The sequence below is a fragment of the Ursus americanus genome, chromosome 1, assembly GCF_024610735.1.
Source record: "Ursus americanus isolate L20-20 chromosome 1, mUrsAme1.1.p, whole genome shotgun sequence".
NCBI lineage: Eukaryota > Metazoa > Chordata > Mammalia > Carnivora > Ursidae > Ursus > Ursus americanus.
In genome coordinates this window covers 41,394,232-41,417,609 of record NC_142127.1, presented here as the reverse complement: position 1 = coordinate 41,417,609, position 23,378 = coordinate 41,394,232, and the positions used below count along the sequence as shown (strand labels likewise).

At 39.9% G+C, this 23,378-nt stretch overlaps 1 protein-coding gene and 1 long non-coding RNA gene across 2 annotated transcripts in view; one reads left to right on the top strand and one right to left on the bottom strand.

Moving 5' to 3' along the window:
* Positions 1 to 245: 245 nt before the first annotated feature.
* Positions 246 to 1,995, bottom strand: LOC148110747 (uncharacterized). The gene is made up of 2 exons (XR_015724017.1): positions 1,856 to 1,995; positions 246 to 1,370 (listed from the first exon to the last, which is right to left on the bottom strand). It is a non-coding gene; the product is annotated as an uncharacterized LOC148110747 (long non-coding RNA).
* Positions 1,996 to 2,427: 432 nt separating this feature from the next.
* The window catches only part of IFIH1 (interferon induced with helicase C domain 1), a 52,468-nt gene continuing 31,517 nt past the window's right edge, over positions 2,428 to 23,378 (top strand). Inside the window, exons 1-3 of the mRNA XM_045780757.2 lie at positions 2,428 to 2,880; positions 9,910 to 10,078; positions 14,574 to 14,720. Of these exons, the coding sequence (XP_045636713.1) occupies positions 2,428 to 2,880; positions 9,910 to 10,078; positions 14,574 to 14,720 (769 nt within the window). The remainder of the gene's footprint in view (positions 2,881 to 9,909; positions 10,079 to 14,573; positions 14,721 to 23,378) is intronic.

The following is a 23,378-nucleotide window of genomic DNA, read 5'->3' as shown; positions in this document are numbered from 1 at the left end:
GGACATCAGGGGATAGAATGATTTTTGGTTGGTTGGTTGGTTTTTGTTTTAATGTACTAAATGAAACTTGTCAGCACCTGAAGGGCAGGGGTGGAGGGAATTTCTTGGAATAGTCCTAAAAGATATCTTCACAGACCCAATAACTAAAATTGATAATTTGATACTTTTGTAGAAACATCTAATTTGATCTCTTTTTTTTAAGATTTATTTTGAGAGCAAGCGTGAGCGAGTGGTGGGAGGGGCAGAGGGAGAGGAGAGAGAATCTTAAGCAGACTCCCTGCTGAGCACAGAGCCTGACGTGAGGCTTGATCTCACAACCCATAGGATCATGACCTGAGCTGAAATCAAGAATCAGACACTTAACCGACTGAGCCAACCAGGCACCCCTTAATCTCCTTTTTTTAGGTAAAGGTCAAATCCCAAAATTAAGTAAATACATACTAGTATTTTAAGAGGAACCAGAAAAGAATAATATAAGGCAGGTCCACCTGCAAAGCCAAAGTTTTATTTCACTTCAGTAACTTCCACTATGTGTTTGACATTAGACCAGCTGCTAAGGTCAAGGCAAATAAAATTCCCATTGAGGGTAATGAGCAAGGACTACTGGTTAGGACCTACTGTTTGTATTGTACTGGTTAGTGTGTAAAGATGCCCTCTCTTCAAGCTGTTTACAATCCTACAGGGGAGAAAAAAGCTTAGCTACATAATATAATTAGAGCATAAAATAAGATGACATACTATAAAGAGCTCAACTGAATATTTTCTATGGCTCTGATGAAAACAAAGACTCTGTATTTCTCTTATCCGGTGCAAAGCAGCACCGGGCTTCCCTGTCCTATCTAAACTTCATTGAATGTGCTTTGCTAAGAGATTACTTTTTCTAACTGTATCTTTTTAATGGCTTAAATGACCCCTCCATCCTCCATGTAATTCTAGACCTTGAGGTTCTCATGGTGAAGCATACACACGACCAGCCCCAGGCCCCCAGGGCTACAGAATATGAGCAGCCACCTGAACGACTCACTTTTATGTGGCTTCTGTACTGAACCGAGGCTGCCATTTTTCAGTGTGGGTGTCTTTTTTTCCCTCATGACATAGACAAATGTTGATGTTTACTACAAGTTGGTACATTAGTTGCTAATTAAGTTCCTCACTGCTTCAGCCAAAACTTTCTGTATTGAATCCAAGAAAAGAATGGCAGCTATATCAAAAATAAGTTGTTGGGGATTTTGTTTTGTTTTATTAAAGGAAAGTTGTATATTAAAGAATATGGGGAATTCACAGGCTGGGAGATGGAAAACCTTCATTCCTGGCTTCCTCTTAAGCTGAGTTGGTGGTTAAAGTCCCTCTGCGTCGTCTGTCACCAGGCCCTGGTCAAAGCCAAACAATTACTACCATTTACACGTCAGGCAGTCAAACAAACCGTTTTTCATTATACACTCTTTTTCAAACCCACAAGTTCTCAGAGGAAAGAGCGGGTTTGGGGGGACCCACAGGAAGTCAGGTTCATTCTAGAAAGGGTGCAAAGGTCACTTCACCCTGTGGCTCTGGGTTCACACCTCTCTGGAAAGGTGTCTTCCCAGCTTCCTTTTCTCCACCTGCTCCCCGCAGTCTTACCCTCTTACCCCCGGACAGGGGGTGGGGGGCGGGCCAGAACTACCTGTGTTCACCAGCTCAGGGTGACCCCTTCCGCAGGCGTCAGGGTGTGTGGCAGTTTCTGTTCACTTCGGGACCGGGAAGTCCCGAATCACGCGCTCTCAAGCCCTCCGCCTTTTCGCTGACAGGGGGTAAGCGAGACGGCGGTGGGAAAGAAGTCTGGGTTTTGAGGCAGAACCCTGCAAAGAAGTCCAAATACCTGCAGGAGGAGCATTGCGGGATCGCCGCTTTCGAAATCGCTTTCCTTTTCGGTTTCCCACAGCGCCTGCCACCAAAGACGGTCCTTGCCAGAGCCGACCGAAGGGTGTCTCCCGCTCTGGGAAAACTCCCCTCCCCGCCCCGGCGGATTACGTCTGGAAAGGCCTGAGGAAGCGGGAGAGAATCGAAACAGAAACCCAAGTCCGGCAACTACAAGAACGGCCTCGCCGAAAGCCGAGCTCAAAGCTCCCACCCGAGTTGGCAGCGGCAGCGTCTTGGTCTCCGGCCCGGGGCGAACACAGCAGAGAGTCCGCTGGGTCGCGGCCGCCCGCAGCTCCTCGCCGCCGCGTCCCTGGGCCGGCGCGCCCCGCCCCCTGCCCAGGTGCGACCCACCGAGCCCGCTTGCGCCGCCCCGGGGGATCCTGCGGGCCACCCGCTGGTCAGGCACAGCGCTGCGGACCGTGCGGGGTTCCACGCCGACCGCGGGACCCGCAGCTCACCTGTTGAGCGGAGAACAGCCAGCTGTCGGTCTACTTGGGAGAATCGTCTCCCTTTGCTGAGCACGAACGAAAGATGTCGAACGGCTATTCTGCAGACCAGAGTTTCTGCCATCTCATCTCGTGTTTCAGGGCCAGAGTGAAAACGTACATCCAGGTGGAGCCCGTTCTCGACTACCTGAACTTTCTGCCCGATGACGTGAAGGAGCAGATTCAGAGGACGGCCGTCAACGCGGGGAACATGCAGGCAGCTGATCAACTTCTGAGCGCGCTGGAGAAGGGAGGCTGGCCCCCCGGCTGGGCTAGGCAGTTTCTGGTGGCCCTGCAGAGAGCAGGCAGCGATTTAGCCGCCCGCTACCTGAACCCAGAGCTCACCGACTTGCCGTCTCCATCCTCTGAGACCACTCACGATGAGTGTCTCCAACTGCTGACCCTCCTTCAGCCCACCCTGGTGGACAGACTTCTGGTCAGAGATATCTTGGATAGGTGTATGGAGAAGAAACTGTTGACAAATGAAGACAGAAGTCGGGTAGGTGTCCGTTCAGATGGAGGCAAGATTTTGTAACTCGGGGTTGCTCCTTCCTTTGCCCCCCTCCAAATGTTCTTTGACATCTCTGGGTAAATCTGGTCCCCTCCTTTCTTGAGAAGAGAATGGTTAGGCACTTCACAATGTAATTTTGAGAACTGGAGTACAAAAAAGCTCTTTTTCTAATCCTTTCACTTGTATAAGCCAAAGAGGAGTTAACTCCAAAATAGTCATGCGTGCTAATAGAAAACATTTATTGAACACTTACTATAGACCCTTGATATCATTTGCAAAATGTGTTAGCAGAGTTCATGCTCCCAATAATCCATTAAGATTTTTAAGGTTATTCACGTTCTTTTACAGATGAGAAAACGGAGGTAGGTTACGTAACTTGGCAAAGGTGTCCCGGGAAAGCAGTGGCTGACCTAGGGATGTAAGTCCTGGTGGTATGCAATTTTTCGCCTTATTTTATGTAGTTCCATAGAACAGGTATCAGCAAACCATGACCCGTGGGCTAAGTCCAGCCTATTACTGGTTTTTGCAGGCCCAAACACTAAGAATGGTTTTTAGGTTTTTAAATTTTCGGTGCTCATAAAGAAAGTTTTATTGAAACAGAGCCATGCTCATTCATTTACATACTATAACTGCTTTCGCACTGTAAGAGCAGTTGAATGGAGACCATGCAGCCCACAAAGCTTATAGTATTTATTATCTGGACTTTACAGAAAAAAACTGCCAATTTCTGATATATATTATACAGTGTGCCTTTTGATTTTGGTCCAAATGGAGAAATTACATTACACACACACACTTTTTTTTTTCTTTAATCGAAGTTATGACATTCTCTGGGAATTAAAAGTTGCAGATAATTCATTAAAAAAATACGCTGCCAATTGCAGTTTTTCATATTAGCAAAGGAGTAGTGGATTTTTTAGGTGGCATTTTGACAGGGTGAATTTTACAGGGCACTTTACACTTAATGTAATGTTTCATTGTTCATTGTTTTGCAATGAACAAGTATGTACTGTGAAGTATAGAAATGCTGACCTATTTGAATGTGACTTATTCCAGGTTGTAAGTAGATAAAAATCTTATTTTGAAAGGTATGTAGGCAAATAAACAAACCCATGAGTAAAAGTCAAAAGCTTTGTCTAACATGCTATGATTCTGACATTTTCTTTCTTTCTTCCTCCTTCTTTTTCTCTTTCTTTCTTTCTTTCGTTCGTTCTTTCTTTTTCTTTCTTTCTTTCTTTCTTTCTTTCTTGCTTGCTTGCTTGCTTGCTTTCTTTCGGATTCATCAGTTGTTTGTATCTTCATTACAAAGTTTGGACATTGGCCTCACATTAGCCTGTGCTGTAACTTGGTCTTTAGTGACTAAAGTTAATAGTCCTTTGTAGACTTGACAGCCATAGGGACTGTCCAAAGACCCAAGCATGCATCTAATTTTGATGGCTGGTTTTCCCAACAAGTAAATTACTTTGCACTGTTGTCTGTAACGTTTATGTAGTTTTGTGTATTGAGAACCAGCTAGAACGCATTATAGTAGTCCAGCTGGATATGACAAATGTGTACATCACTGTGGCAGAATCTTAATTTGGAAGACAGTATGCAGCCTTCAAGCCAGCTGGAGATGGAAGATGGCATTTCCAGCCACAGTAGCTGTTAGGAAGTCCAGAAGCAACAGAGTCCAGTAACACCACAAAGCTGTTTATGTTTGGTGGGTATGATGTCCCGATTGCCAGCGAAACAGCACTTCTCCTTATTTACTCTAAATACTTCTGCCTATCAGCATCACTTTTGTCTTGCCTGGATTGAATTTCCGCCAGCTAGATTTTATCCAAGTTCTTGATTCTGGCAAGCGTGGAGGCAGCTAGCAGTAATGCAAGGGATCTGACACAAAGAAGATGTAGAGTAAAGGGACATTTATGTACTGGGTAGCAGTTAAAGCCAAAGCAACCCAAACTGTCCCTCAGATTCATATTTCAAAAGAGGCTCTGAAAGATGGAGGAGCTACGCATTTGAAGCTTTCTGAGGAGGAATAGTGTCTCTGTGAGATTCTGGAGTCATGTCTACACATCATTTTACATGTGTCATCAAAGCTGTCGAAGACAATGGAAAATAAGCTATCAGAGACAGTGGGAAACAAGCACTAGGTTTAGAAGAATCTATATTGATATGGGGGTATTGATGAATTTTTACCTCAAAACAGCAAAACGTACTGGGGAAAAACATGAGAATTTGGCATGGGAAAACCTGGATTTGAGATCTATGTTTGTTTCTTACTCTATGTGTTACTTTGGGTCAAGTTATTTAAGTTCCTTAATCTTAAATTTACCCATGAAAGTGGACATAATGTCTCTTCTCACTCACGGTACTTTAGTGAATACAAATGAGAAATCATGTTTATGAAAAAGCTTTTTAATAAATAATAATAATAATAAAGAGTTGTTTTGATATGATGATGATGATGATGACTTTTATCATCAGTCATTTGGTTACAATTCCTTATGAATTTAAAGTTTCAGAGATTTAGGTAAATCACCCATATTGAAACTGGGATCTGCTTAAACCCCCTGGATTAAACTGTGATGCCAAGGAAAAACTATGTCTTTCATCTTTAGAAACCAAGCCAGGACTAGGTCTAAAACTGGTACTAATAAGTATTAACTGATTGATCGAATTTATTTCCAGAAAGTTTCCTGGGATAAGGGATAAGGGGTAAGAACACATGATGTCATGCCTTCCCCTGCCAGGCATTTGGAAATGGATGGATGATGGACATAAGATCTCCAAATTGGCTTTTTTGACAGCCTAACGTAATATTTGACTTAAGAAGGCAGGACTTGTAGAAAATATTTTATTTTAATTATTTTCCTGTTTTCTAGTAGACATTTTCTACTTGGTCTGTCATTTTAGTTTATGATTCTCGTGTCCATCCCTGCAACCCCTGCCCTTCATACATCAGAGCCTCTGGAAATGATCCTAGATTTAGCTTTGTGTCCAGCAAGTACCCAAAGAAACTTATTTAACGGATTGACTGTGCATTCATTTGGTTTAAATTTATGGAGTGACATCTTGTGGCAGACACCATGCCAGTGGTGAAGAGACTGGATAATAATGCCGATACTGTCTGTGCTTTCATGGAGCTTACGTTGTAGTGTTGATCAGTATTTGTTCTTCTAATAAATAGTTAATGTCTAGCATATGCAAGGCACTATTGTAAATACTGGAGAGTCAATGATAAATATAAGAATCGCTTTATAGATCACTATAATATAATGATCCCTAATAGAAAAGGGCTGCCCCTGTACTGACCTGCTTTTATTTTAGGATTCTTAGTGACCTCTTGGCACATCCATTGACTTTGACGGCCATGAACTCTGGAAAAGAGGTGACCATATATACATTTCCACAGTGTCTTAATATCAGTCTGAACAGCTGAAGAGAGGTGCATGTTTCAGTCCTGGCCAGTTCAAAGCATTAAACATCCAGAGTCCAGGAAGACCCCATATACCTTTCATTTACATAGGAGAACAAGAGATACTATGTTGAGTCCAGCTAGAAATCAAGTCCAGTTGTCCTTACGTGAAGCTGAGAACCTGAGTCAGTCTCCCCCAGCTCATTGTATTATCAGGTAAATTAGTATGTGTAAGAATTTTATTAGCAAGAAAAAATACTAATAAGAAATTAGTTATATCAATGTAATGATACATATTCATTTAGAAACACATTAACTTTAATGGGGAACTAGTTTTTTTTTCTCTTTTTAAAACAATTTTTTTAAAATTTAAATTCAATTAATTAACATACAATGTATTATTGGTTTCAGGGGTAGAGGTCGGTTATTCATCAGTCTTATATAACAGCCAGTGCTCATTACATCACGTGCCCTCCCTAATGTCCATCACCCAGTTACCCCATCCCCTCACCCATCTCCCCTCCAGCAACCCTCAGTTTGTTTCCTATGATTAAGAGTCTCCTATGGTTTGTCTCCCTCTCTGATTTTGTCTTGTTTTATTTTTTCCTCTCTTCCTATGAGGAACTAGCTTTTTAAAAATTCTTTGTTTTTAACATGAGTTTTGCTTCCTGAGCTCTGCTGTGTTAAAAAATCACCATTATATTTAAATAGTTATCTAAGGTTTTTATGAAGGAGAGAAAATATTTTTCTCAAACAATTTTGTCGGCAAGCCATTGCTTAATGGAAATATCATTGTTTACTGATTTCTGTTGGAAAGAAAAAACATAGATCAAAGAATTTAGAATGTGAAAGCATGTAATTGTGTTACCCACAAATTCATATTTATTTTCTATTCCATAAATTAGTTAACAATGTATCATAAATATTTTTAAACTTCATATTTAGAGAAAATATTCAGTAGGGGAGGAACATGAATGAGAATCATCACATGTCCTGTTGAAGTCTCAAGTCTAAATACCTCTCAAGAATTTCCATAATCAGGGGCGCCTGGGTAGCGTAGTCCTTAAGTGTCTGCCTTCGGCTCAGGGCATGATTCCGGCGTTCCAGGATCGAGGCCCACATCGGGCTCCTCAGCTGGGAGCCTGCTTCTCCCTCTCCCTCTCCCCTGCTGTGTTCCCTCTCTCTCTGGCTGTCTCTCTGTCACATAAATAGATAAAATCTTAAAAAAAAAAAAAAAGAATTTCCATAATCAAGTTTAATATTGGGATCTAATGTCTCTAGTATGTTTCAGGAGAACAGATTAAGTAAATATATGCATATTTACTTAATATATATACATATATACATATAATACATATATATATATATATATATGTTTCAAAGGGAACTGATGCTACTTTCTAGCACCCAAACTCAGAAGACTTCTTAAAAATTCAGAATCTTGATGAAGCTGCAAAAATTGCACAGGTGTTATAGGTAGTTCCACTGTTCAAATAATATAAACACTCGTAGGAAATAATGATATCATGATCCTCAAATGCTGAACTCAATAAGGACAAAGCAAGCTTGACAAATGTAATCCTACAGTTAAAATCAACTTAACTGCTTAATAGTGGAAGAAAATTTAGTGCCTATAATATAATTAGGTTTTTAGTGAGAATATTCATTACCGTGCCTCACTTACTATTTTTAGAGAAATGCTTTCTGATGACTACTGTCAGATGGATTTAAAGGTGATTAAAGAGTGAGGTAATTACAAATAGGAATGGTTGAGTTAAAAGAAGGTGCTCAAACCAGTCTTACTAAATGTCTTTAGCAACTATGGTTTAAGTCAGCAGATAATAATAAAGATGTTACAAACGCCGGAGAAGACAAAAAGTCTCCATGAGGAGATGAATGAAGTTAGACGAAAGGTAGGAAATGAGCAAGAATCTGCTTAGAAAATGCTGTGAGGGACTTGAACTGAAATCACCTAAATTTTATTAAGTCCAGTAGTCATCTTACCCATTTCTTGTCAGAAAATGTGCTTAAAATTGGAGACAATTAGTAGCTCTAATTATAGCTCAGCAAGGCAGCATTCGGCCTCTGAAGTCAATTCCTGGGATGAAATTTTCCTTCTGCCATTTACCAGCTTCGTGGCTTCAGGGAGGTAACCGGAATTCTCTGCACCTTAGACTTCTGGTCTGCAAAGTGGGTTAATATCGGCTCCTCCTTCAGGGTTTCTGGGTTAATAGGTGCAAAGCATTTATAATGACATTATTAACTATTATCTAGTAAGACAAACGTGCCCACTGGGTAGAAATCATGCTTCATACTTCTGTACTAAATCGTGTCCACTGGTGAAGGGTTTATAACGGTAGATGCTTTCTTCAGTCATCCATAATAATAACTAACACTAAATTTGTGTCAGACACTGTTCCAAAAATGCAAACAAACACCTGACGCTAAAAAGTTATAGGCTGCATTTATAGGACTAGAAAATACACAAATTTAATAGGAAACAATTAATCTAGCTAACAACCCAGATTATCCATGTAGGAGGTGGACACATACTCAGAAGGACCTTTGAGAAGAGGTAAATCTAGTATTTCTCATCTAAGCTGCTGCTGAGAATCATGAGAGCCTTAAAAAAATTCTGGCTTCCCAACACAGTCAAAATAAGTCAGACTTCTTGGGGGTAGATCCCAGACATGAGTGTTTTTAAAGCTCCCCAGGTGTGCCCAATGTGCAGGTAGAGTGGAAAAGCCCCCACATTTCTTTTCAGTTGCCTCATTTTGCCCACGCGGAAGCGGAAGCCCAGAGGGATGAAGGCTTTCCTAAAGGCACAGCAGGCTGGTGATGCCCTGTCTCATTTCTTTGTGGTTGAAATGGGGCTTGCATTAGTCTTTTCTCCAAATGTTTCGTGCCATATTAAGAACTGGGAAATGCCCTGTGATAATGATTACACAAATGGTCCACATTTAAAATGCTTTGCTGGTTTAAAAGAGAAATCAAAGGAAGGCTAAAAGTTGTAATGAATAGATAGAGAAATAATTCTGCCCCATACCTTAAGAAAGGAATATATGTAGAAATAAATTTGTCTCATAATCTTAAATGCAAATTTAAGAAAATGATATAGTCATTAATACATATTGCAAATACTAAGTAAACAAGACTATAAATCTTGTGATAGTAATTACTTCATAGAAGTGATAGTCAAGAAAGAGGAGTCAGGTAAGAAATATTTGGCTTCCTATCTATAGACTCCATCAGTTGAAAAGAAATAGCAAGCTCTAGATACATGGAAAGAAATTGATGCAAATGAACAGAACAGAACAAGAAATGAAAGACACTTTCTCTTGTCCCCGTTATTCAGAATGGCCAAGGGAGAACCTTCTTCCTAAGTGTCAGTTTTGAATATCTTTGTGGCTTTTAAAATGGGGCTTGACCCAGAGATTTGCTCCCCACTACAATCCAGAATTTCTGCAAGTGACATTGTTCTTTCCTTTCGTGGTGGAATATAAGCCTTTACTAATATTTATGCTTGATTACTCATTTTTTAAAAAGGCTAGCTCCTGTTTAAAATTGTTCAGAAGATGTGTGATCTTCTTAATTCTGCTTTTCTCTTAAAACAGATTTCTGCTGCAGAAAGCAATGGAAATGAATCAGGTGTAAGAGAGCTACTGAGAAGGATCGTGCAGAAAGAAAACTGGTTTTCTGAATTTCTGACTGTTCTGAGGCAAACAGAAAACCACGCCCTTGTCCAAGAGCTAACAGGCACCACTTGCTTTGAAAGCAATGCAGGTATATCTAATTCTACTTTTTTTTTTTTTTAAAGATTTTATCCATTTATTCGACAGAGATAGAGACAGCCAGTGAGAGAGGGAACACAAGCAGGAGGAGTGGGAGAGGAAGAAGCAGGCTCATAGCAGAGGAGCCTGATGTGGGGCTTGATCCCACAATGCCAGGATCACGCCCTGAGCCGAAGGCAGACGCTTAACCGCTGTGCCACCCAGGCACCCCTAATTCTACTTTTAAAAAGAGTTTGTACATTTTCCCTAGTGGTTGAGAATTTGATGAAGCCTGTGGACACAATGCCAAACACTAAGATATTGAGAATCAAAATTTCAAAATTGGAAGTGATTTGAGAAATCATCTATTTTTTTTCCCCTTTACAAGTGAGGAAACTGTTGCCTGGGAAAAGATTAACTTACCAAGATCACAAAATTCAGCACACTGGGCTATTGGCAGCTTTATATATCTATATACTGGCAGCTGACTCCTAGTCTAACATTCTTTCCACTAGTCATCTTATATTGAAAACAAGATGATTACCTAAAATTTTTATCAAAATAATTTATACATTGATGAGATAACCAATACATTGGAAGAAAATATTCTAGTGGTTATTACAGCTGTGCTGCTAGTCTTCTGGTCATCCCTAACAATTTTTAAGGAATTTATTAAACATCTGATAGAAGGCCTGTGATTACCAACATATCTCAATATTACTTCCTGTGAGGTTTCTTTTTTGGTCCTTCAATTTATAATAATAAAAGTAACATTTTAGAGCCCTTTCACATATATTATTTGTAAATCTAATATAAACTGCCATCTTATTTTTCTTTTCGGGGTATGTATCTTGTTTTCAAAAATCTCGTATGTAAGGCAAAGTGACAGTAGCTGGGATTTACTGGGATTTACTATATTTACGCTACCTGCATTGCTCTTGTTCAAAGAATTTTAATTTTTAAAATTAGATTAAACTTCTAGAGCGCCTTCGTGGCCCGGTCGGCTGTGTCCGACTCTCGATCTCAGGGTGCGGAGCTGGAGCCCTGCATTGGACTCCATCCAATGGTTTGGTAAGAATGATTTAATTGGTAAGGAATGATTTAAATAATTGGTAAGGAATGATTTAAATACACTACAATCACTTCAAGCTTACTCCACTACTTCTGTTCATCCAGTCATCCCGTCATTCATTCACCGAACAATGTGCAATGAGTGCCACACTCGCTGTTGCAAATGCTGCAGATACAGACTTCAATGAGATCCACAAAGGCCCTGTTGCCACAAACCACTTTCTAGTGGAATAAGAAACACGATAAGCACTTTTCTAAGTTGCTTGTGCAAAATAAAAAAGTTACGGAATTATTAAAATTAATAGCACATTATTTTTTATTCTATATTATTTATGAAATAGCTTAATTTTGCCCAGTAGTTAAATACACACACACACACACACACACACACACACACACACACACACCCATGATGAGTTTCCTTTCAGGACCTCATGGAACCATTTCCATCCATGACAAACATCTAAGGGCTTAAATTTCAAAGAGAAAATGGTTGCAGTCTAGATTTTTTTTTTATTGCTGTTCCCTGGGAAATTTTGGTCTCAGTGTAATAAGGAACATTAGAAAGGTGGCCTTTCAGGTCACAAGACCTTGTCATATCTGTCCCTCAAATTCGAGGGTACCCACCCATTTTACAGTTGTATACGGTGGCACACTTGTTTAGGATGGAGTCTAGAAGATCTGCTCCAAAGTGTTGTCTAGATTCTCCTGACATAGACAACATGGCTGGCCATATTTCCTTCTACAATATATGTATTTTAAAGATTTTTATTCATTTATTTGAGAGAGAAAGAGAGAGCAAGTAGGGGGAGGAGCTTGGGGGAGGAAGAGGGACAAGCGGACCCCATGCTGAGCACAGACCCCCATGCGGCCAATCCTAGGACCCAGAGATCATGACCTGAGCGGAAACCAAGAGTTGCTCAACACACTGAGCCACCCAGGCGTCCCTCTTTCTAAAATACTTTTCAGTTCCTCTTCACAAGATGCTTTGTTAGAAGTTTGTTTGTTTTAGTAGGCTTCATGCCCAGCATGGAGTCCAATGCAGGGCTCCAGCTCCGCACCCTGAGATCAACACATGAGCCAAGATCAAGAGTCGGACACAGCCGACCGGGCCACGAAGGTGCTTCTAGAAGTTTAATGTAATTTGAAAAATTATAATTCTTTGAACAAGAGCAATGCAGGTAGCGTAAATATAGTAAATCCCAGGTAATACGTATCTACATTGTAACACACGTCATCACATAGATCTGTACTCTCCCGCTTTCCTCTTCACTTTCTTTACTGTCTGCCATAAATTTGTGTTATTATTCAGTCTTTTTGTGTCTGTTTCTGAATGGCTTAGGGACTAGTTTATCCACATTTTCCCAGCCCACGCACACAACCTGGCTGGCCAAGGCCAAGCCCTTTATAAAAGGGGGAAAGGCCTTGTGGAAAGAAAAAAAGGGAGTACCAATTATCCATCCCCCTTTCTGGTCCCGTAGCAGGGTCCTCACCTAGTTGAGGCTTCTCCCTCATTCTACCAAAGGGAGTGATGATGGGCATTGACCCAGTTATGAGGGCTTCTCTGATGGCAGGGAGCAGAGTGGAAAGAGATCTCTGAGCTTCCTTCGAGGATTGGAAGGAAAACTCCAGTCCCCAGCTGGGGCAGCATCCATGTACCCCCCACCACCCCACCCACAGGGAGGCTGCTCCTGACCCACTCATCCTAAAAAGCAGGGCTTATTTTTTCATTTCTCAGAAAATCCAATCCGAGGGGTTGGGATTGAAATTTTGTTTGCTGAACTGTACCTCTTTTTATGGGAATCTAAACATTTTTCTGGTAGGTCTTAATGACCGGAATAAAGTTAGCTGTGATCGTTCTTGTGGTTAGGAGTTACTATGGACAAAGTTGTGTTTCCCCAAAATTCATACGCTGAAGCCCTAATCCCTAATGTAACTGTTTCTGGGGGATGGGGCCTCCAAGGAGGTAATTAAGGTGCAATGAGGTCGGAAGGGTGAGCCCTGATCTGATAGGACTGTGGCTTTATGAGAAGAGAAAGAGATCTCTGTCTCTCTCTTCACCATGTGAGGACGCAGTGAGAAGGTGGCGTTCTGCACCCTAGGAGAGAGTGCCTACCAGACACCAGTCCTGCTGGCACGTTGATCGGGGACTTGCAATCTCCAGCACTATGAGAAAATAAAATTATCTGGCTTGAGTTATTCCATCTCTGGTGTTTTGTTCTTGTGGCCTGAGCTGACTGATCCAGCAGCCTGGGCTCCCAATCCTGATGCTTATTGAATCCTGGCTCTTTTACTTCCGTGGATGTGTGGCTTTGAACAGGTACTTGCCCTCTCTGTGCCTCAGTTTGCTCCTCTGTGAAGTGGAGAAAATACTATTACCTAAGGCTATTTTGAGGATTTAATGATTCAACATTTCCATAGCGTTTATATGATAAGCACAAATAAATGGACAATTCTGAGTATAGATAAACCCCAAACATACTGAATGCGTGCCTGCAAACACTATCAAGTTGTCTTCACCAACAACAGAGTCCAAAGACACAACAATTTTCTTCGGGAAATTCTCTGCACGCAGGACAAACTTTCCCTTTATTCTTGAGATGGGTTAATCCACAATGATACTTCAAGAAACTTTATTTATGGAATTGGTCTCCTCTGATAGATTATGGCCTCAGGAGGACAGAAACTCTTATTTTTCTTTGTAACCCACATAGAAGAAAACATCCAATGCATGTTGGTCGAAGGAAGAAAGGCTGGTGGTGGAAATGGAGGGAAGGGAAAGGGAAGGATATAGAATATTTTATTGAATTCCTAAAAAATCTCCAGATATTCAAAATACATGAATTTGGGCTGACATTAAAGCATATGCACATCTCATGCAGAACGCACGGCGAGGGAATAAGATGGCAAGAGCACAAGCTAAAGAAAAACCACCACCAAATTTGCATTTTCATAATTCAGCCTTAAATATAACTTTGTGTCACTAAATAAGTGTCTTACTTCCTACCAGTAATGGTCAGAGAGGAAATCATCAGACTGGTTTGTGATTACCATGATACTTGTTATAAAGTCTTTTTAGATAAAATTTAATCACTAGGAAAGAATTACTCATGGTGTCCATATTAAAAATAGAAATAACGTGTCATTAAAAAAATATATATGTTCCTAGCATTTCAAAATGTCAACGTATAAAAGTATATTCTGACAAATTTCTACCGGGAACCTCCACTTGGTTTTCAAAATAACAATGATAACTATTTATATTGTGTAAAAACTTGCATTAACAATTCACATTCTGTATTTTGAAGTATTTCAATATATTCAGGTAAATGTCTACTAGGAACTCCTGTTTCCTTTTCAGAAGAGCTATTGCAGTGATGCAGACGGTCCACAAGTCTGCACTGCACTGTGGTTAACTTCTGATGCTTTATTCACAGAGCCTGAGAATTTATCACAACGAGATGGCCCTGACGTTCAAGAAGCAGTTCTTTCAGCCACAGGTCAGCCAAGTCCAGAGAGAGAGGGCTGGGACGAGGATTGTGATTCCCTGGAATCGTCTTTGGTGGATTCTTCTGTTGTTTCAGGTATTTGGACCCTGCACACAGTTTACCTATTTTGCTGATTACCACTTCCCGAAAAATCAGTTGGTGCATTGACAATATCAGGATCTGTGAAACACAGGGAGAAAATTTGGGCCTGGAGGTTTTGTGAGCACTCTTATTAAAATCATATTTCTAGAAATGTTCAAATTAGAAGAATTCTTTGTGGCTAAAAATGTTTTCAAAACAAATGCAGTATTAATATGTTATGAATAGGAATACATTTGGTTCTAATTTTACTTTATAAGAAGATATCCATGGTCTTTGTGATGGGATAAATATTATAATCATACCGTATATTTCATAGTTTTCAAAGTACTTTCAAATATATGAATTAGTTTGATTCATCCCAAGCTCCAAGAATGAAAAAGCCATTCATTATCTTTTCTTTTTTTTATAGACTGGGATGTCTCAGAGAGGTTCAGCTGGGTTGTAGAGACCAAACACAAGGCTGTAGAAAGGAAGATGACAGGTGCTAAACTGGGGTTGGCTTGATTTGCAGTAACTAATTGGTGAGAGAACTATTGACCACCATGACCACCTTTTTTTGATATGAAACATTCCTGGAAGGATCAAACTAATTTAATTACATTCCCCTCCCTAATTTGCTCACAACAGGAAAATCCTCTCTTCCCCTCTCCCCACCAAAGGGCCACATTCTATTTTCACAAGAAATAGTCATTTAAAAGAAACAATTTTTAAAAATCTGCGCCGTGCTGGTAACTGTTTAAGAAGTAACTCTCTGGGGGAAGGAAAGGAAGGCCTGAGCTGCCAGTACTTGCCGATCTTCACAAAGAAAAAGCTCTCGCTGAAGCTGATGTCAAACCTCCGGCCTCATGTCCCTGAGCTGGAAGGAGAGAAGCGCGAGCTCGTCATCACGTTGGCATCTCCACTCTGCAGATACAATGGGCATAAACAGCCTCAGCGCCACAGATAATAGTGAAATCCAGGAACACGATCAGGAAGTGATGAGTTTAAGCATTCATTACTTTTGTTTTCATGTAATTTATTTAACTGTAAATTTATATAATTTAATTTTTAAAATGGCTGTGCTTAACAACCTGCTCACAAATTCCTGAAAATTTAACGATTGGCTTTTATGAGCCGAGATAAGCTGACTTCATCCCACCACTGCAAAGTTTACTACCTTCTCTCTCTCTCTTTTTTTTAAAGTAATCTCGATCTCCAGTGTGGGGCTCGAACTCACAACCCTGAGATCAAGAGTCACATGCTCCACTGACTGAGCCAGCCAAGTGCTTCTAAAGTTTACTGTTTTGTACTCCGAAATGTAATGTAACTGCATTGCAGGAAATTTGGAAAACATGAAAACATACAAAGGAAAAGTCACCCATCCTCCGGCAATGTAGATGTATTACTCTTAACATTTGGGTATCTATCCTTCTGATCTTTTTGCATAAGTGGATGTTTATACAAAATGGCATTTCTCCTGTGTTCATTAGAAACTCTTCTATAGCGTGGTTTTTAATGACTTAATAATAGTTCCATCCATTGGGTGCTCTATAATTAATAAATCAATTGTTAAATATTTAGGATGTTGAAAAATTTCTACATTGGGAATAACTCCCTTCCTATCTATATTTCAATTTAATTCTTAAAAAACAGATTACATATTTGGAACGTCTGGATCAAATGATGTTTATAATCTTAAGACATTTGATACTTAATGTCAAATTTCCCTCCAGGAACTTGTGCCAATTTACGTGCCCTTTAATAGTATCAGAGAGTGCCTATTGCCCTGAAGTCTCTTTCCCAAGAACAGATATTTCTACAAAATATCAGTATTTTCAAGCCTTGTCAACTGGGTATTTTGCTACTTGAATTTGATTTTTTTTAAATTTCTAGTGGAAAACCTTTTTATAAGTGTATTCTTTTTTGTTGTTACTAATTGCCTATCTATTTTTCTATTAGGGTGTTCATATTCTTCTTGCTGATTTATGTGAACTATCTAAGCACATAGGATAGCAATCCTTTCTCATAAATAGTACCAATATGTTTTATAGTTTGCCAGCTCTTCAGGCTTGTGCCTCGTTTAGGGTTTTTTCTTTTTACGTAATGCTTCTGCAGCTTTGGTGTGTATATGAATCATCGGGAGGAGTGGGTCTTACTGAAATGCGTTCTGATTCAGTAGGTCCTGTGCGGAGCCTGACATTCTTTCTCACGTGCTCCCAGGCGACGCTGTATTGCTGGTCCTGGACCACACTCTAAGTAGTGAGGTTTAACACAGAATAGCAAAAACCTGAATTCCAGAGGATTTTTTTTTTCATTTGAGCAGCTGCGCTTTCTTTCAGAAATCCTGATCCTGCAGGAATGCCAAAGTCACTATCCAAATGTGGATTTGTCACAATTTAATAAACTTCCTTAATAGGATACTTGACATCTCTGTGGGTTACTGGTTATTTTCTAAATCCACACTAGAAAGAATCAAAGACAGGACTGAAGCTGGCAGATAATCCTGTATCTTGAATGAGGGTTTTTCATCAAAGGTTGCCAGCCACGCATCTCGTCAGCCTGTCGCTTATGTATCTACGAGGATTCTGAGTCTCAGAGTGAACAAAATTAAAGGCAAAACTTTACAAATTTTCTGTTTTCTTACTAGTGCAAAACTTAAAGTTGCATGTTGTGAAAAAAAAAAAATCTAGCCCTTAATAATGGCCTTAGAGAACAGAAAGGGTTTTCCCCCCTCCCGTGTTCGCTCTCTCCCTCCCTCCCATTTGCCCTCTATTCCTTTAGCTTCTTTCATTTAACAAATATTTATTTAACTACTACATGCCAGACATGCACTGTTCAGTGTTCAGGACTGCAAATACACTGGGGGCACATAACAGAGGTGGCTTCTTGCTCCCATGCGGCTTTCCACTGATGGGCATGTCAGTCAAACAGTAGTCACTGTAGAGTCGCAGTAAGTGCTAGTAACAGTCATACAGTAAATGCAACTATAGCCTCCTAACATACGCGAGTCTGAGAACATGTGGAAGTCTGGTACACTGTACAGTGATGGGAGGACCCCACCCAGTTCACAGACTTGAACGACCTTCTGGTCTGTAGGATCCTCATGATGTGTGGACTTCCCTGTGGACTTGAGAGCCAGACAGTCCAATCCATCCTGGCCCTTTTCAGAGCAATAACAAAGGGTAACTAATTCATGAAAATGTAGTTCCTTTGCTTTAGGTCTTAGACGCCACTGCTGATACACTATGGATCATTCCAGGTGTTTTGTCTATTTTCTGATTGCTCTCCAGAACTAATAATTAAATACCCTGTAAAACTATGGAAAGAAAGAAAGAACTTGGAAAGTACCATTAGCCCGAGAAAGTTACTGGTGTTCTTTTGATTAAAGTTTTTGCTGCAAAATTTACTCTAGAAGGATTTTGCCTATACGGGCATCCTTTTGTAGAATTCACAGTCAAAATAAAGAGGAAAATATCCCATAGTCTGTGATATGCATTTGCATAATTTTGTTTTGTGTATCTTACCGGTATAGATAATGTATAATCTTTATTTTGAATTCTAATATATAGGGTTAAGATTTCATATACAGCTCAAATATAGTCAATGCTATCAAAGTAGCATTGAAAGAAACTTATTGCTTAAGCTGCACACATTCTATAAATATGAATTTTCATATGCAGGAAGAAAAAAATGTGACTCGAATTATTTCTAATTTTAAATTGACTCCTCTAATTTTTATTTCTGAACCAATTTCTAAAATATTTTTTTCAGTGCATAATAGTCTTGGTGCATACAAATGGTAATTATTTATAGTTTCAATGCAAAGAGTCCTTATGTATTGTTTTTTAGCCCTTTTGACTCCTTAACACACTGGATGGGTAAGATATACTACCATTAGTAACAGTAGCCTGCCCTGAAGGCAATTTTAATCCCATTTCTCCTTCCCCCTTGGGGTGATATATCAGGACTCCCTCGTCTGCGGCTCTGGAGAGTGCTTTTATCATACCTCCACACCGGGGCCTGGTATTTGTTCTTCCTTCCTCCTTCCAACTATTTCCCATTAAAAGGTGGTTAATAATGAAGATACACCAATTTTTAAAACTTGCCTTCTTCTAAATTAACACAGTGATTTCTAAAAGGATATTTGAATAGTTCTCAGACTGTTAGTAGAATTTTAATGCTGGATATTATAGTTCTGCTTGCTAAAGTCCCTGGTCATCTCTTTTAACAAGAATATACTGGAAATCTGTGCTGTTTCTGTTTGTCTAGACCACGCTCCCTAGAAAACATCAGAGGGACACAAAAGCCACATTCATTTTCTTCTATTGCAAATATAGGTTATCTGGATCATTTTAATTCTGAAGGCTTACAGTAGAATTGATTGTACAATCACTTTTAATTTAATAATCTGCTATTATTGCTCTCTCAAAAACAAGTACTTATTTTACATCGACCTATACATTATACTATTTTAGAAATTAATGCCCTATAATAAAATAAAAGTAAAGCAAATGAGATTCAAAATAAAATAAAATTTTTATTTGTAATGAACTTACTTTGATGCAGAGTTTCACATAAAATCTCCCAGACTTCTTTTATCATTCTGTTAGAGCTTCCTGTTATGAAACGAGAAAGTGCAAGTACCTGAGGTTGGCCAGCAGAGGGCGCTTTTACATTATAAAGAGAATGGAATTCACTGTTCAGTGTGGAAGATTATAATGTAACTGTACAGAGTGTGCCATGTGTGAATATACAGTGCGCATGACTGTGAATGCATGTGTATATTTTGATTTATATATTCGTTCACGTGAAGATTTTAAAATTCCACCCCAGCTAATGAGCTTACCAACCTGCTTGTTTTCAGACTTTAATACCTTCTTTTTCATATTCCCCCATATGTTCCACTCCTTAGGTTTATCCGGTGACATTATGCTTTGGAATATATTGTGGATATATTTTGCATAGATCATGTTCTGTAGGAGGGGTTTAAAAATTGACCTTTATAAAACAGCCTCCTTCTCCCTGGCCCAATCTGTTATAGCACTTTTTTTGTTGTTGTTTTGTTTTGCCTTTTTATAGACCAAAGTCCAATCTTAGATTTGGTCTATACTAATTTCTGTAAAAATGCCACAAAATTTATCCTTGCACTTGAGGACCAGAATAATGTTTTATAGCACCAGCCTCTAGAAATTTAGAGATTTTTAGAATCTCTAGAAAAAAAAAATACCATATAGCACTGGAGACCTTAGTGGAAAAGATAATTGACATAGCAGCACATAAGATTGTGTCAGAATTACCCACACGATGACAGGATTGGCTTGACTTCAGGTAACTATCCTTTACTTCTATATTTTGCTAAATTTAGTTACATTTATTTTTGGGAACCAGAAATACTACTGAGGCAATTCAAAAGGCAAATATTAATTTGAGCTGAAAAAAAGAAAGAGAGAGAGATGGCGAGAGAGAGAGAGAGAGAAGCTGCTGTCCCTGCTCATGTCTGCAGGGTTAATATAGGTTTGTATTTTATTTAATGGTTAATATAGGTTTGTATTTTATTTAAAACCTCCCTGGAGCCATCTAGGTTAGTTATATGACTTCCAGTTGCTTAATAGTTCTGTGAGGGTTATTGTTCATGTCTTAGGATTGAGGAGATAGGTGTTTTGACTGAAAGAATCTTCCGGTGTGTAGCTAAGACACTCTGGATTCATTTTCATGACATCCCTTCATGGCTACAAACCTCAAGCACTGTTTTGTTTTGTTTTGTTTTTAGCACCATTTTAACAAAGGTGACAATTTTAATTTTAATTTGATGCTTAGGCCTTACCTTCTCTATTTTGGCACGTGAATGAGGACTAGAAGCCAGAGAGTGAGTTGGTCAGGTCTTAATAATGAGAGAACTAAGTACTGGGGTATGGCCCTCACCCTCAAGGATATAACCCAGTTCCAGAAAACAAGTTCCAGGCCCCCGGAGAAAAGCAGTTATCTATCCAGAGTGAAGGAGAACCTGTTAAAGGATGGGGAGGGAAGACTTGGGAAGGAAGGAAGACGTAGAGACAGCCTCCCTAAGGAGGAAGCGGAGACATCCGTTCATCCGGTCCTGTGTTGGGTGTGTGCACAGAGGTGGTAGGCAGCATTTCAGACCGCCTGGGCCCTACGAGCAAGGCTGTAGGTGTAGGAAGATTCGAAATATGTCTAGGGTGGGGGGCGTCCTGAGGGGGGCTCTGCATGTGTGGGAGCAGGGCTTTTAAGGAAAGTCTCTGTACTTCTACTCAATTTTGCTGTGAACCTGAAACTGCTCTGAAAAATAAAGTCTACAAGACTTTACAGACTGTAATAAACACATCAAAATCCAGCTGTAGTAAACACAGCAAAATGATACAAAAATGCAGGGGAACAGTATGATTAGAGGGGAGCATTTATGGATCAATGGCAGTTAATGGGTTTCTCTATGGTTTTCAGAAATGATTTCCCTAAGGGAAAAAGTACTCTTAAGAGTTTATCATTCATTGTTTGGACAGTTATGAAATAGTAGCACAATGAGCACCTGATCATTTCAGATGATGCTCGTAGGAGAGTCCTTCCTGGGAGCACTGCATAGCCCTGGGAGCTGGAGCTGACTGCACTGACTTGCCAGAGCCGGACGCATCCCTTGCTTCCAAGCCCCACTCCGTGATGTCACGCTGGTAGCTTGAAATTGGCCCTGGCAGGAATATTTACACCATGGAAATTAGCAGACACTTTGAAATCATGTGGGTTGTTTTGTTTGTTTCTTTGTTTGTTTTTACCTCAACGAGCCCCCTGCTGAGTATTTACCAGCACCCCCTTAAATGTGTCTCTCCCCATACTCTCCTCAAGCTTGCTTAAGCCTGCTTAACTTGAATAACTCTGAGGGATGCTTACCAGCCAAAGAAGTTTCCAATTCACCTTCTATCTTGCCATCCCTAAACCTTGTTACTGCCAAGACTCACTTCCCATGTGGTCATCTGGCTTTTCACTCATAGCTGATTCCCTCTGGGACTTTTGGCCTCTGTTACTGACTGGGTCACTCCAGTCAGCATGGTTATCCCCACAACCCTGTATTCTAACAGCTATCTTTAATAGATGGAGACCCAAGTCCGAAGGCTAAAGGGTATACATGATACAATTTAAGCCAACACTATTACTTACACACAATTCAAATTTAATTCTGACTGAAACATTTCAGCAGTATACATTCTATAAACAGGAGCAAGGAGCTCCATGGATAGCCATGTGGGCCTGTGGCTCTAGGAGAGTTTTTTCTCTTTGGGGAACTCATTTCCTAGAAGCTTGGATCCAGGAGAGAATATGCAAGGTGGGTGGAGGTGGCTTCTCTCCATTCTGCGGGAACACATGTTCCCTGGCACGGAGAGCAGAATCTGACAGACCAAAATGTGAGCGTGTGTGTGTGTGTGCGCGCACACGCACAAATCCATATACATAGAGCTGAAAATAAAAGTCATCTATTTCCTCTCAAAAAAGATTAAGGATAAGTTATTTCAAAAGAAAAGGAGTGTTTGAGTGTTAGGATACTTTGCATTTTAGAAAAAAAAAAGACAAGAGGTCTTAGCAATGTGTCTGATCCAATTATAGGAGCCCACAGAAAAGCACAGAAAGATTCAAAGGAACCCACAGTCAGAGAAGATTCCAGAATAACTTTATTGGTGGTCTTGAAGAGCTTGGCTAGTATATCTCCATGAGACATTAGAGGAGGAAGGGAAAAGAAAGAGGGTGATAAAGATGCGTCTTAGTCCCAAATGTACTCATCACAAAAAGCCTGCTTTTTCCATATGGACAATACCCAACTGTTGTTCATTTTTAAGTATCAATAAGAGCTATTGAAAAAGACAGGACCCTAAAAAAGAAAGAAGAAAAAAAAAAAGAAAGAAAAGGAAGGGTATTATTAGTAGTACGAAAGCAAGCACACTTAGGAAGCCCATGTGGTCGTTGTGGGAGTGCCCTAAGTGCACCTGTGTTGGGATCATTAGGGCTGCGGGAATTATGAAGCCAGGTGAAGGGGCATAGCTAAATAGGTGAAGCTAAAATGCATCACAAAGTCAGAACTAGAATAAACATGAAAGTACGGTGACAAGTGAAATTAGACTATTTGCAGACCTTGCAAGCACAGCCCTCAGGTGAATGCGATCTGCGGGTGCCCTTCTCCTTTCCTAATGTGCATAGAGGCCTTGCCCCTTGCACAGCTTCCGGCTCTAATGCAAAACCACTTTTCGGCAAAGAGACTGTATGACAGCCTGAGGCAAGGGGTGAAAAAGGAGAAGTATTCTGTGGAGTGAGAAATACATCTAGGTTGAAAATAGGAGGGACATTACCTGGCAGGAATAGAAGTAAGAACCAATTTGTATCCTACCTAATGAAGCTTAGCCCTTAGATTGAATAAACAAGGTACTTACCAACTAATTGTTATAATAGCATTTTCCAGCAGAGGGCATACTTTACATTGAAATAGACCTAAAAAGGCCTTCGACCAAGAGGGTTTTTCTTCATTTGAATTTTTTTAACTTCAATATTTTTGGTTTCTAAATGGTTTAAAAATATTTTAAAGTATTTAAAGTCTAGAAGATGTTAAATGTGAAATTTCTCAGATTCCAGTTAATATTTCTGCCTTATTAGGAAAATATTCAAGTTGTGAATGCA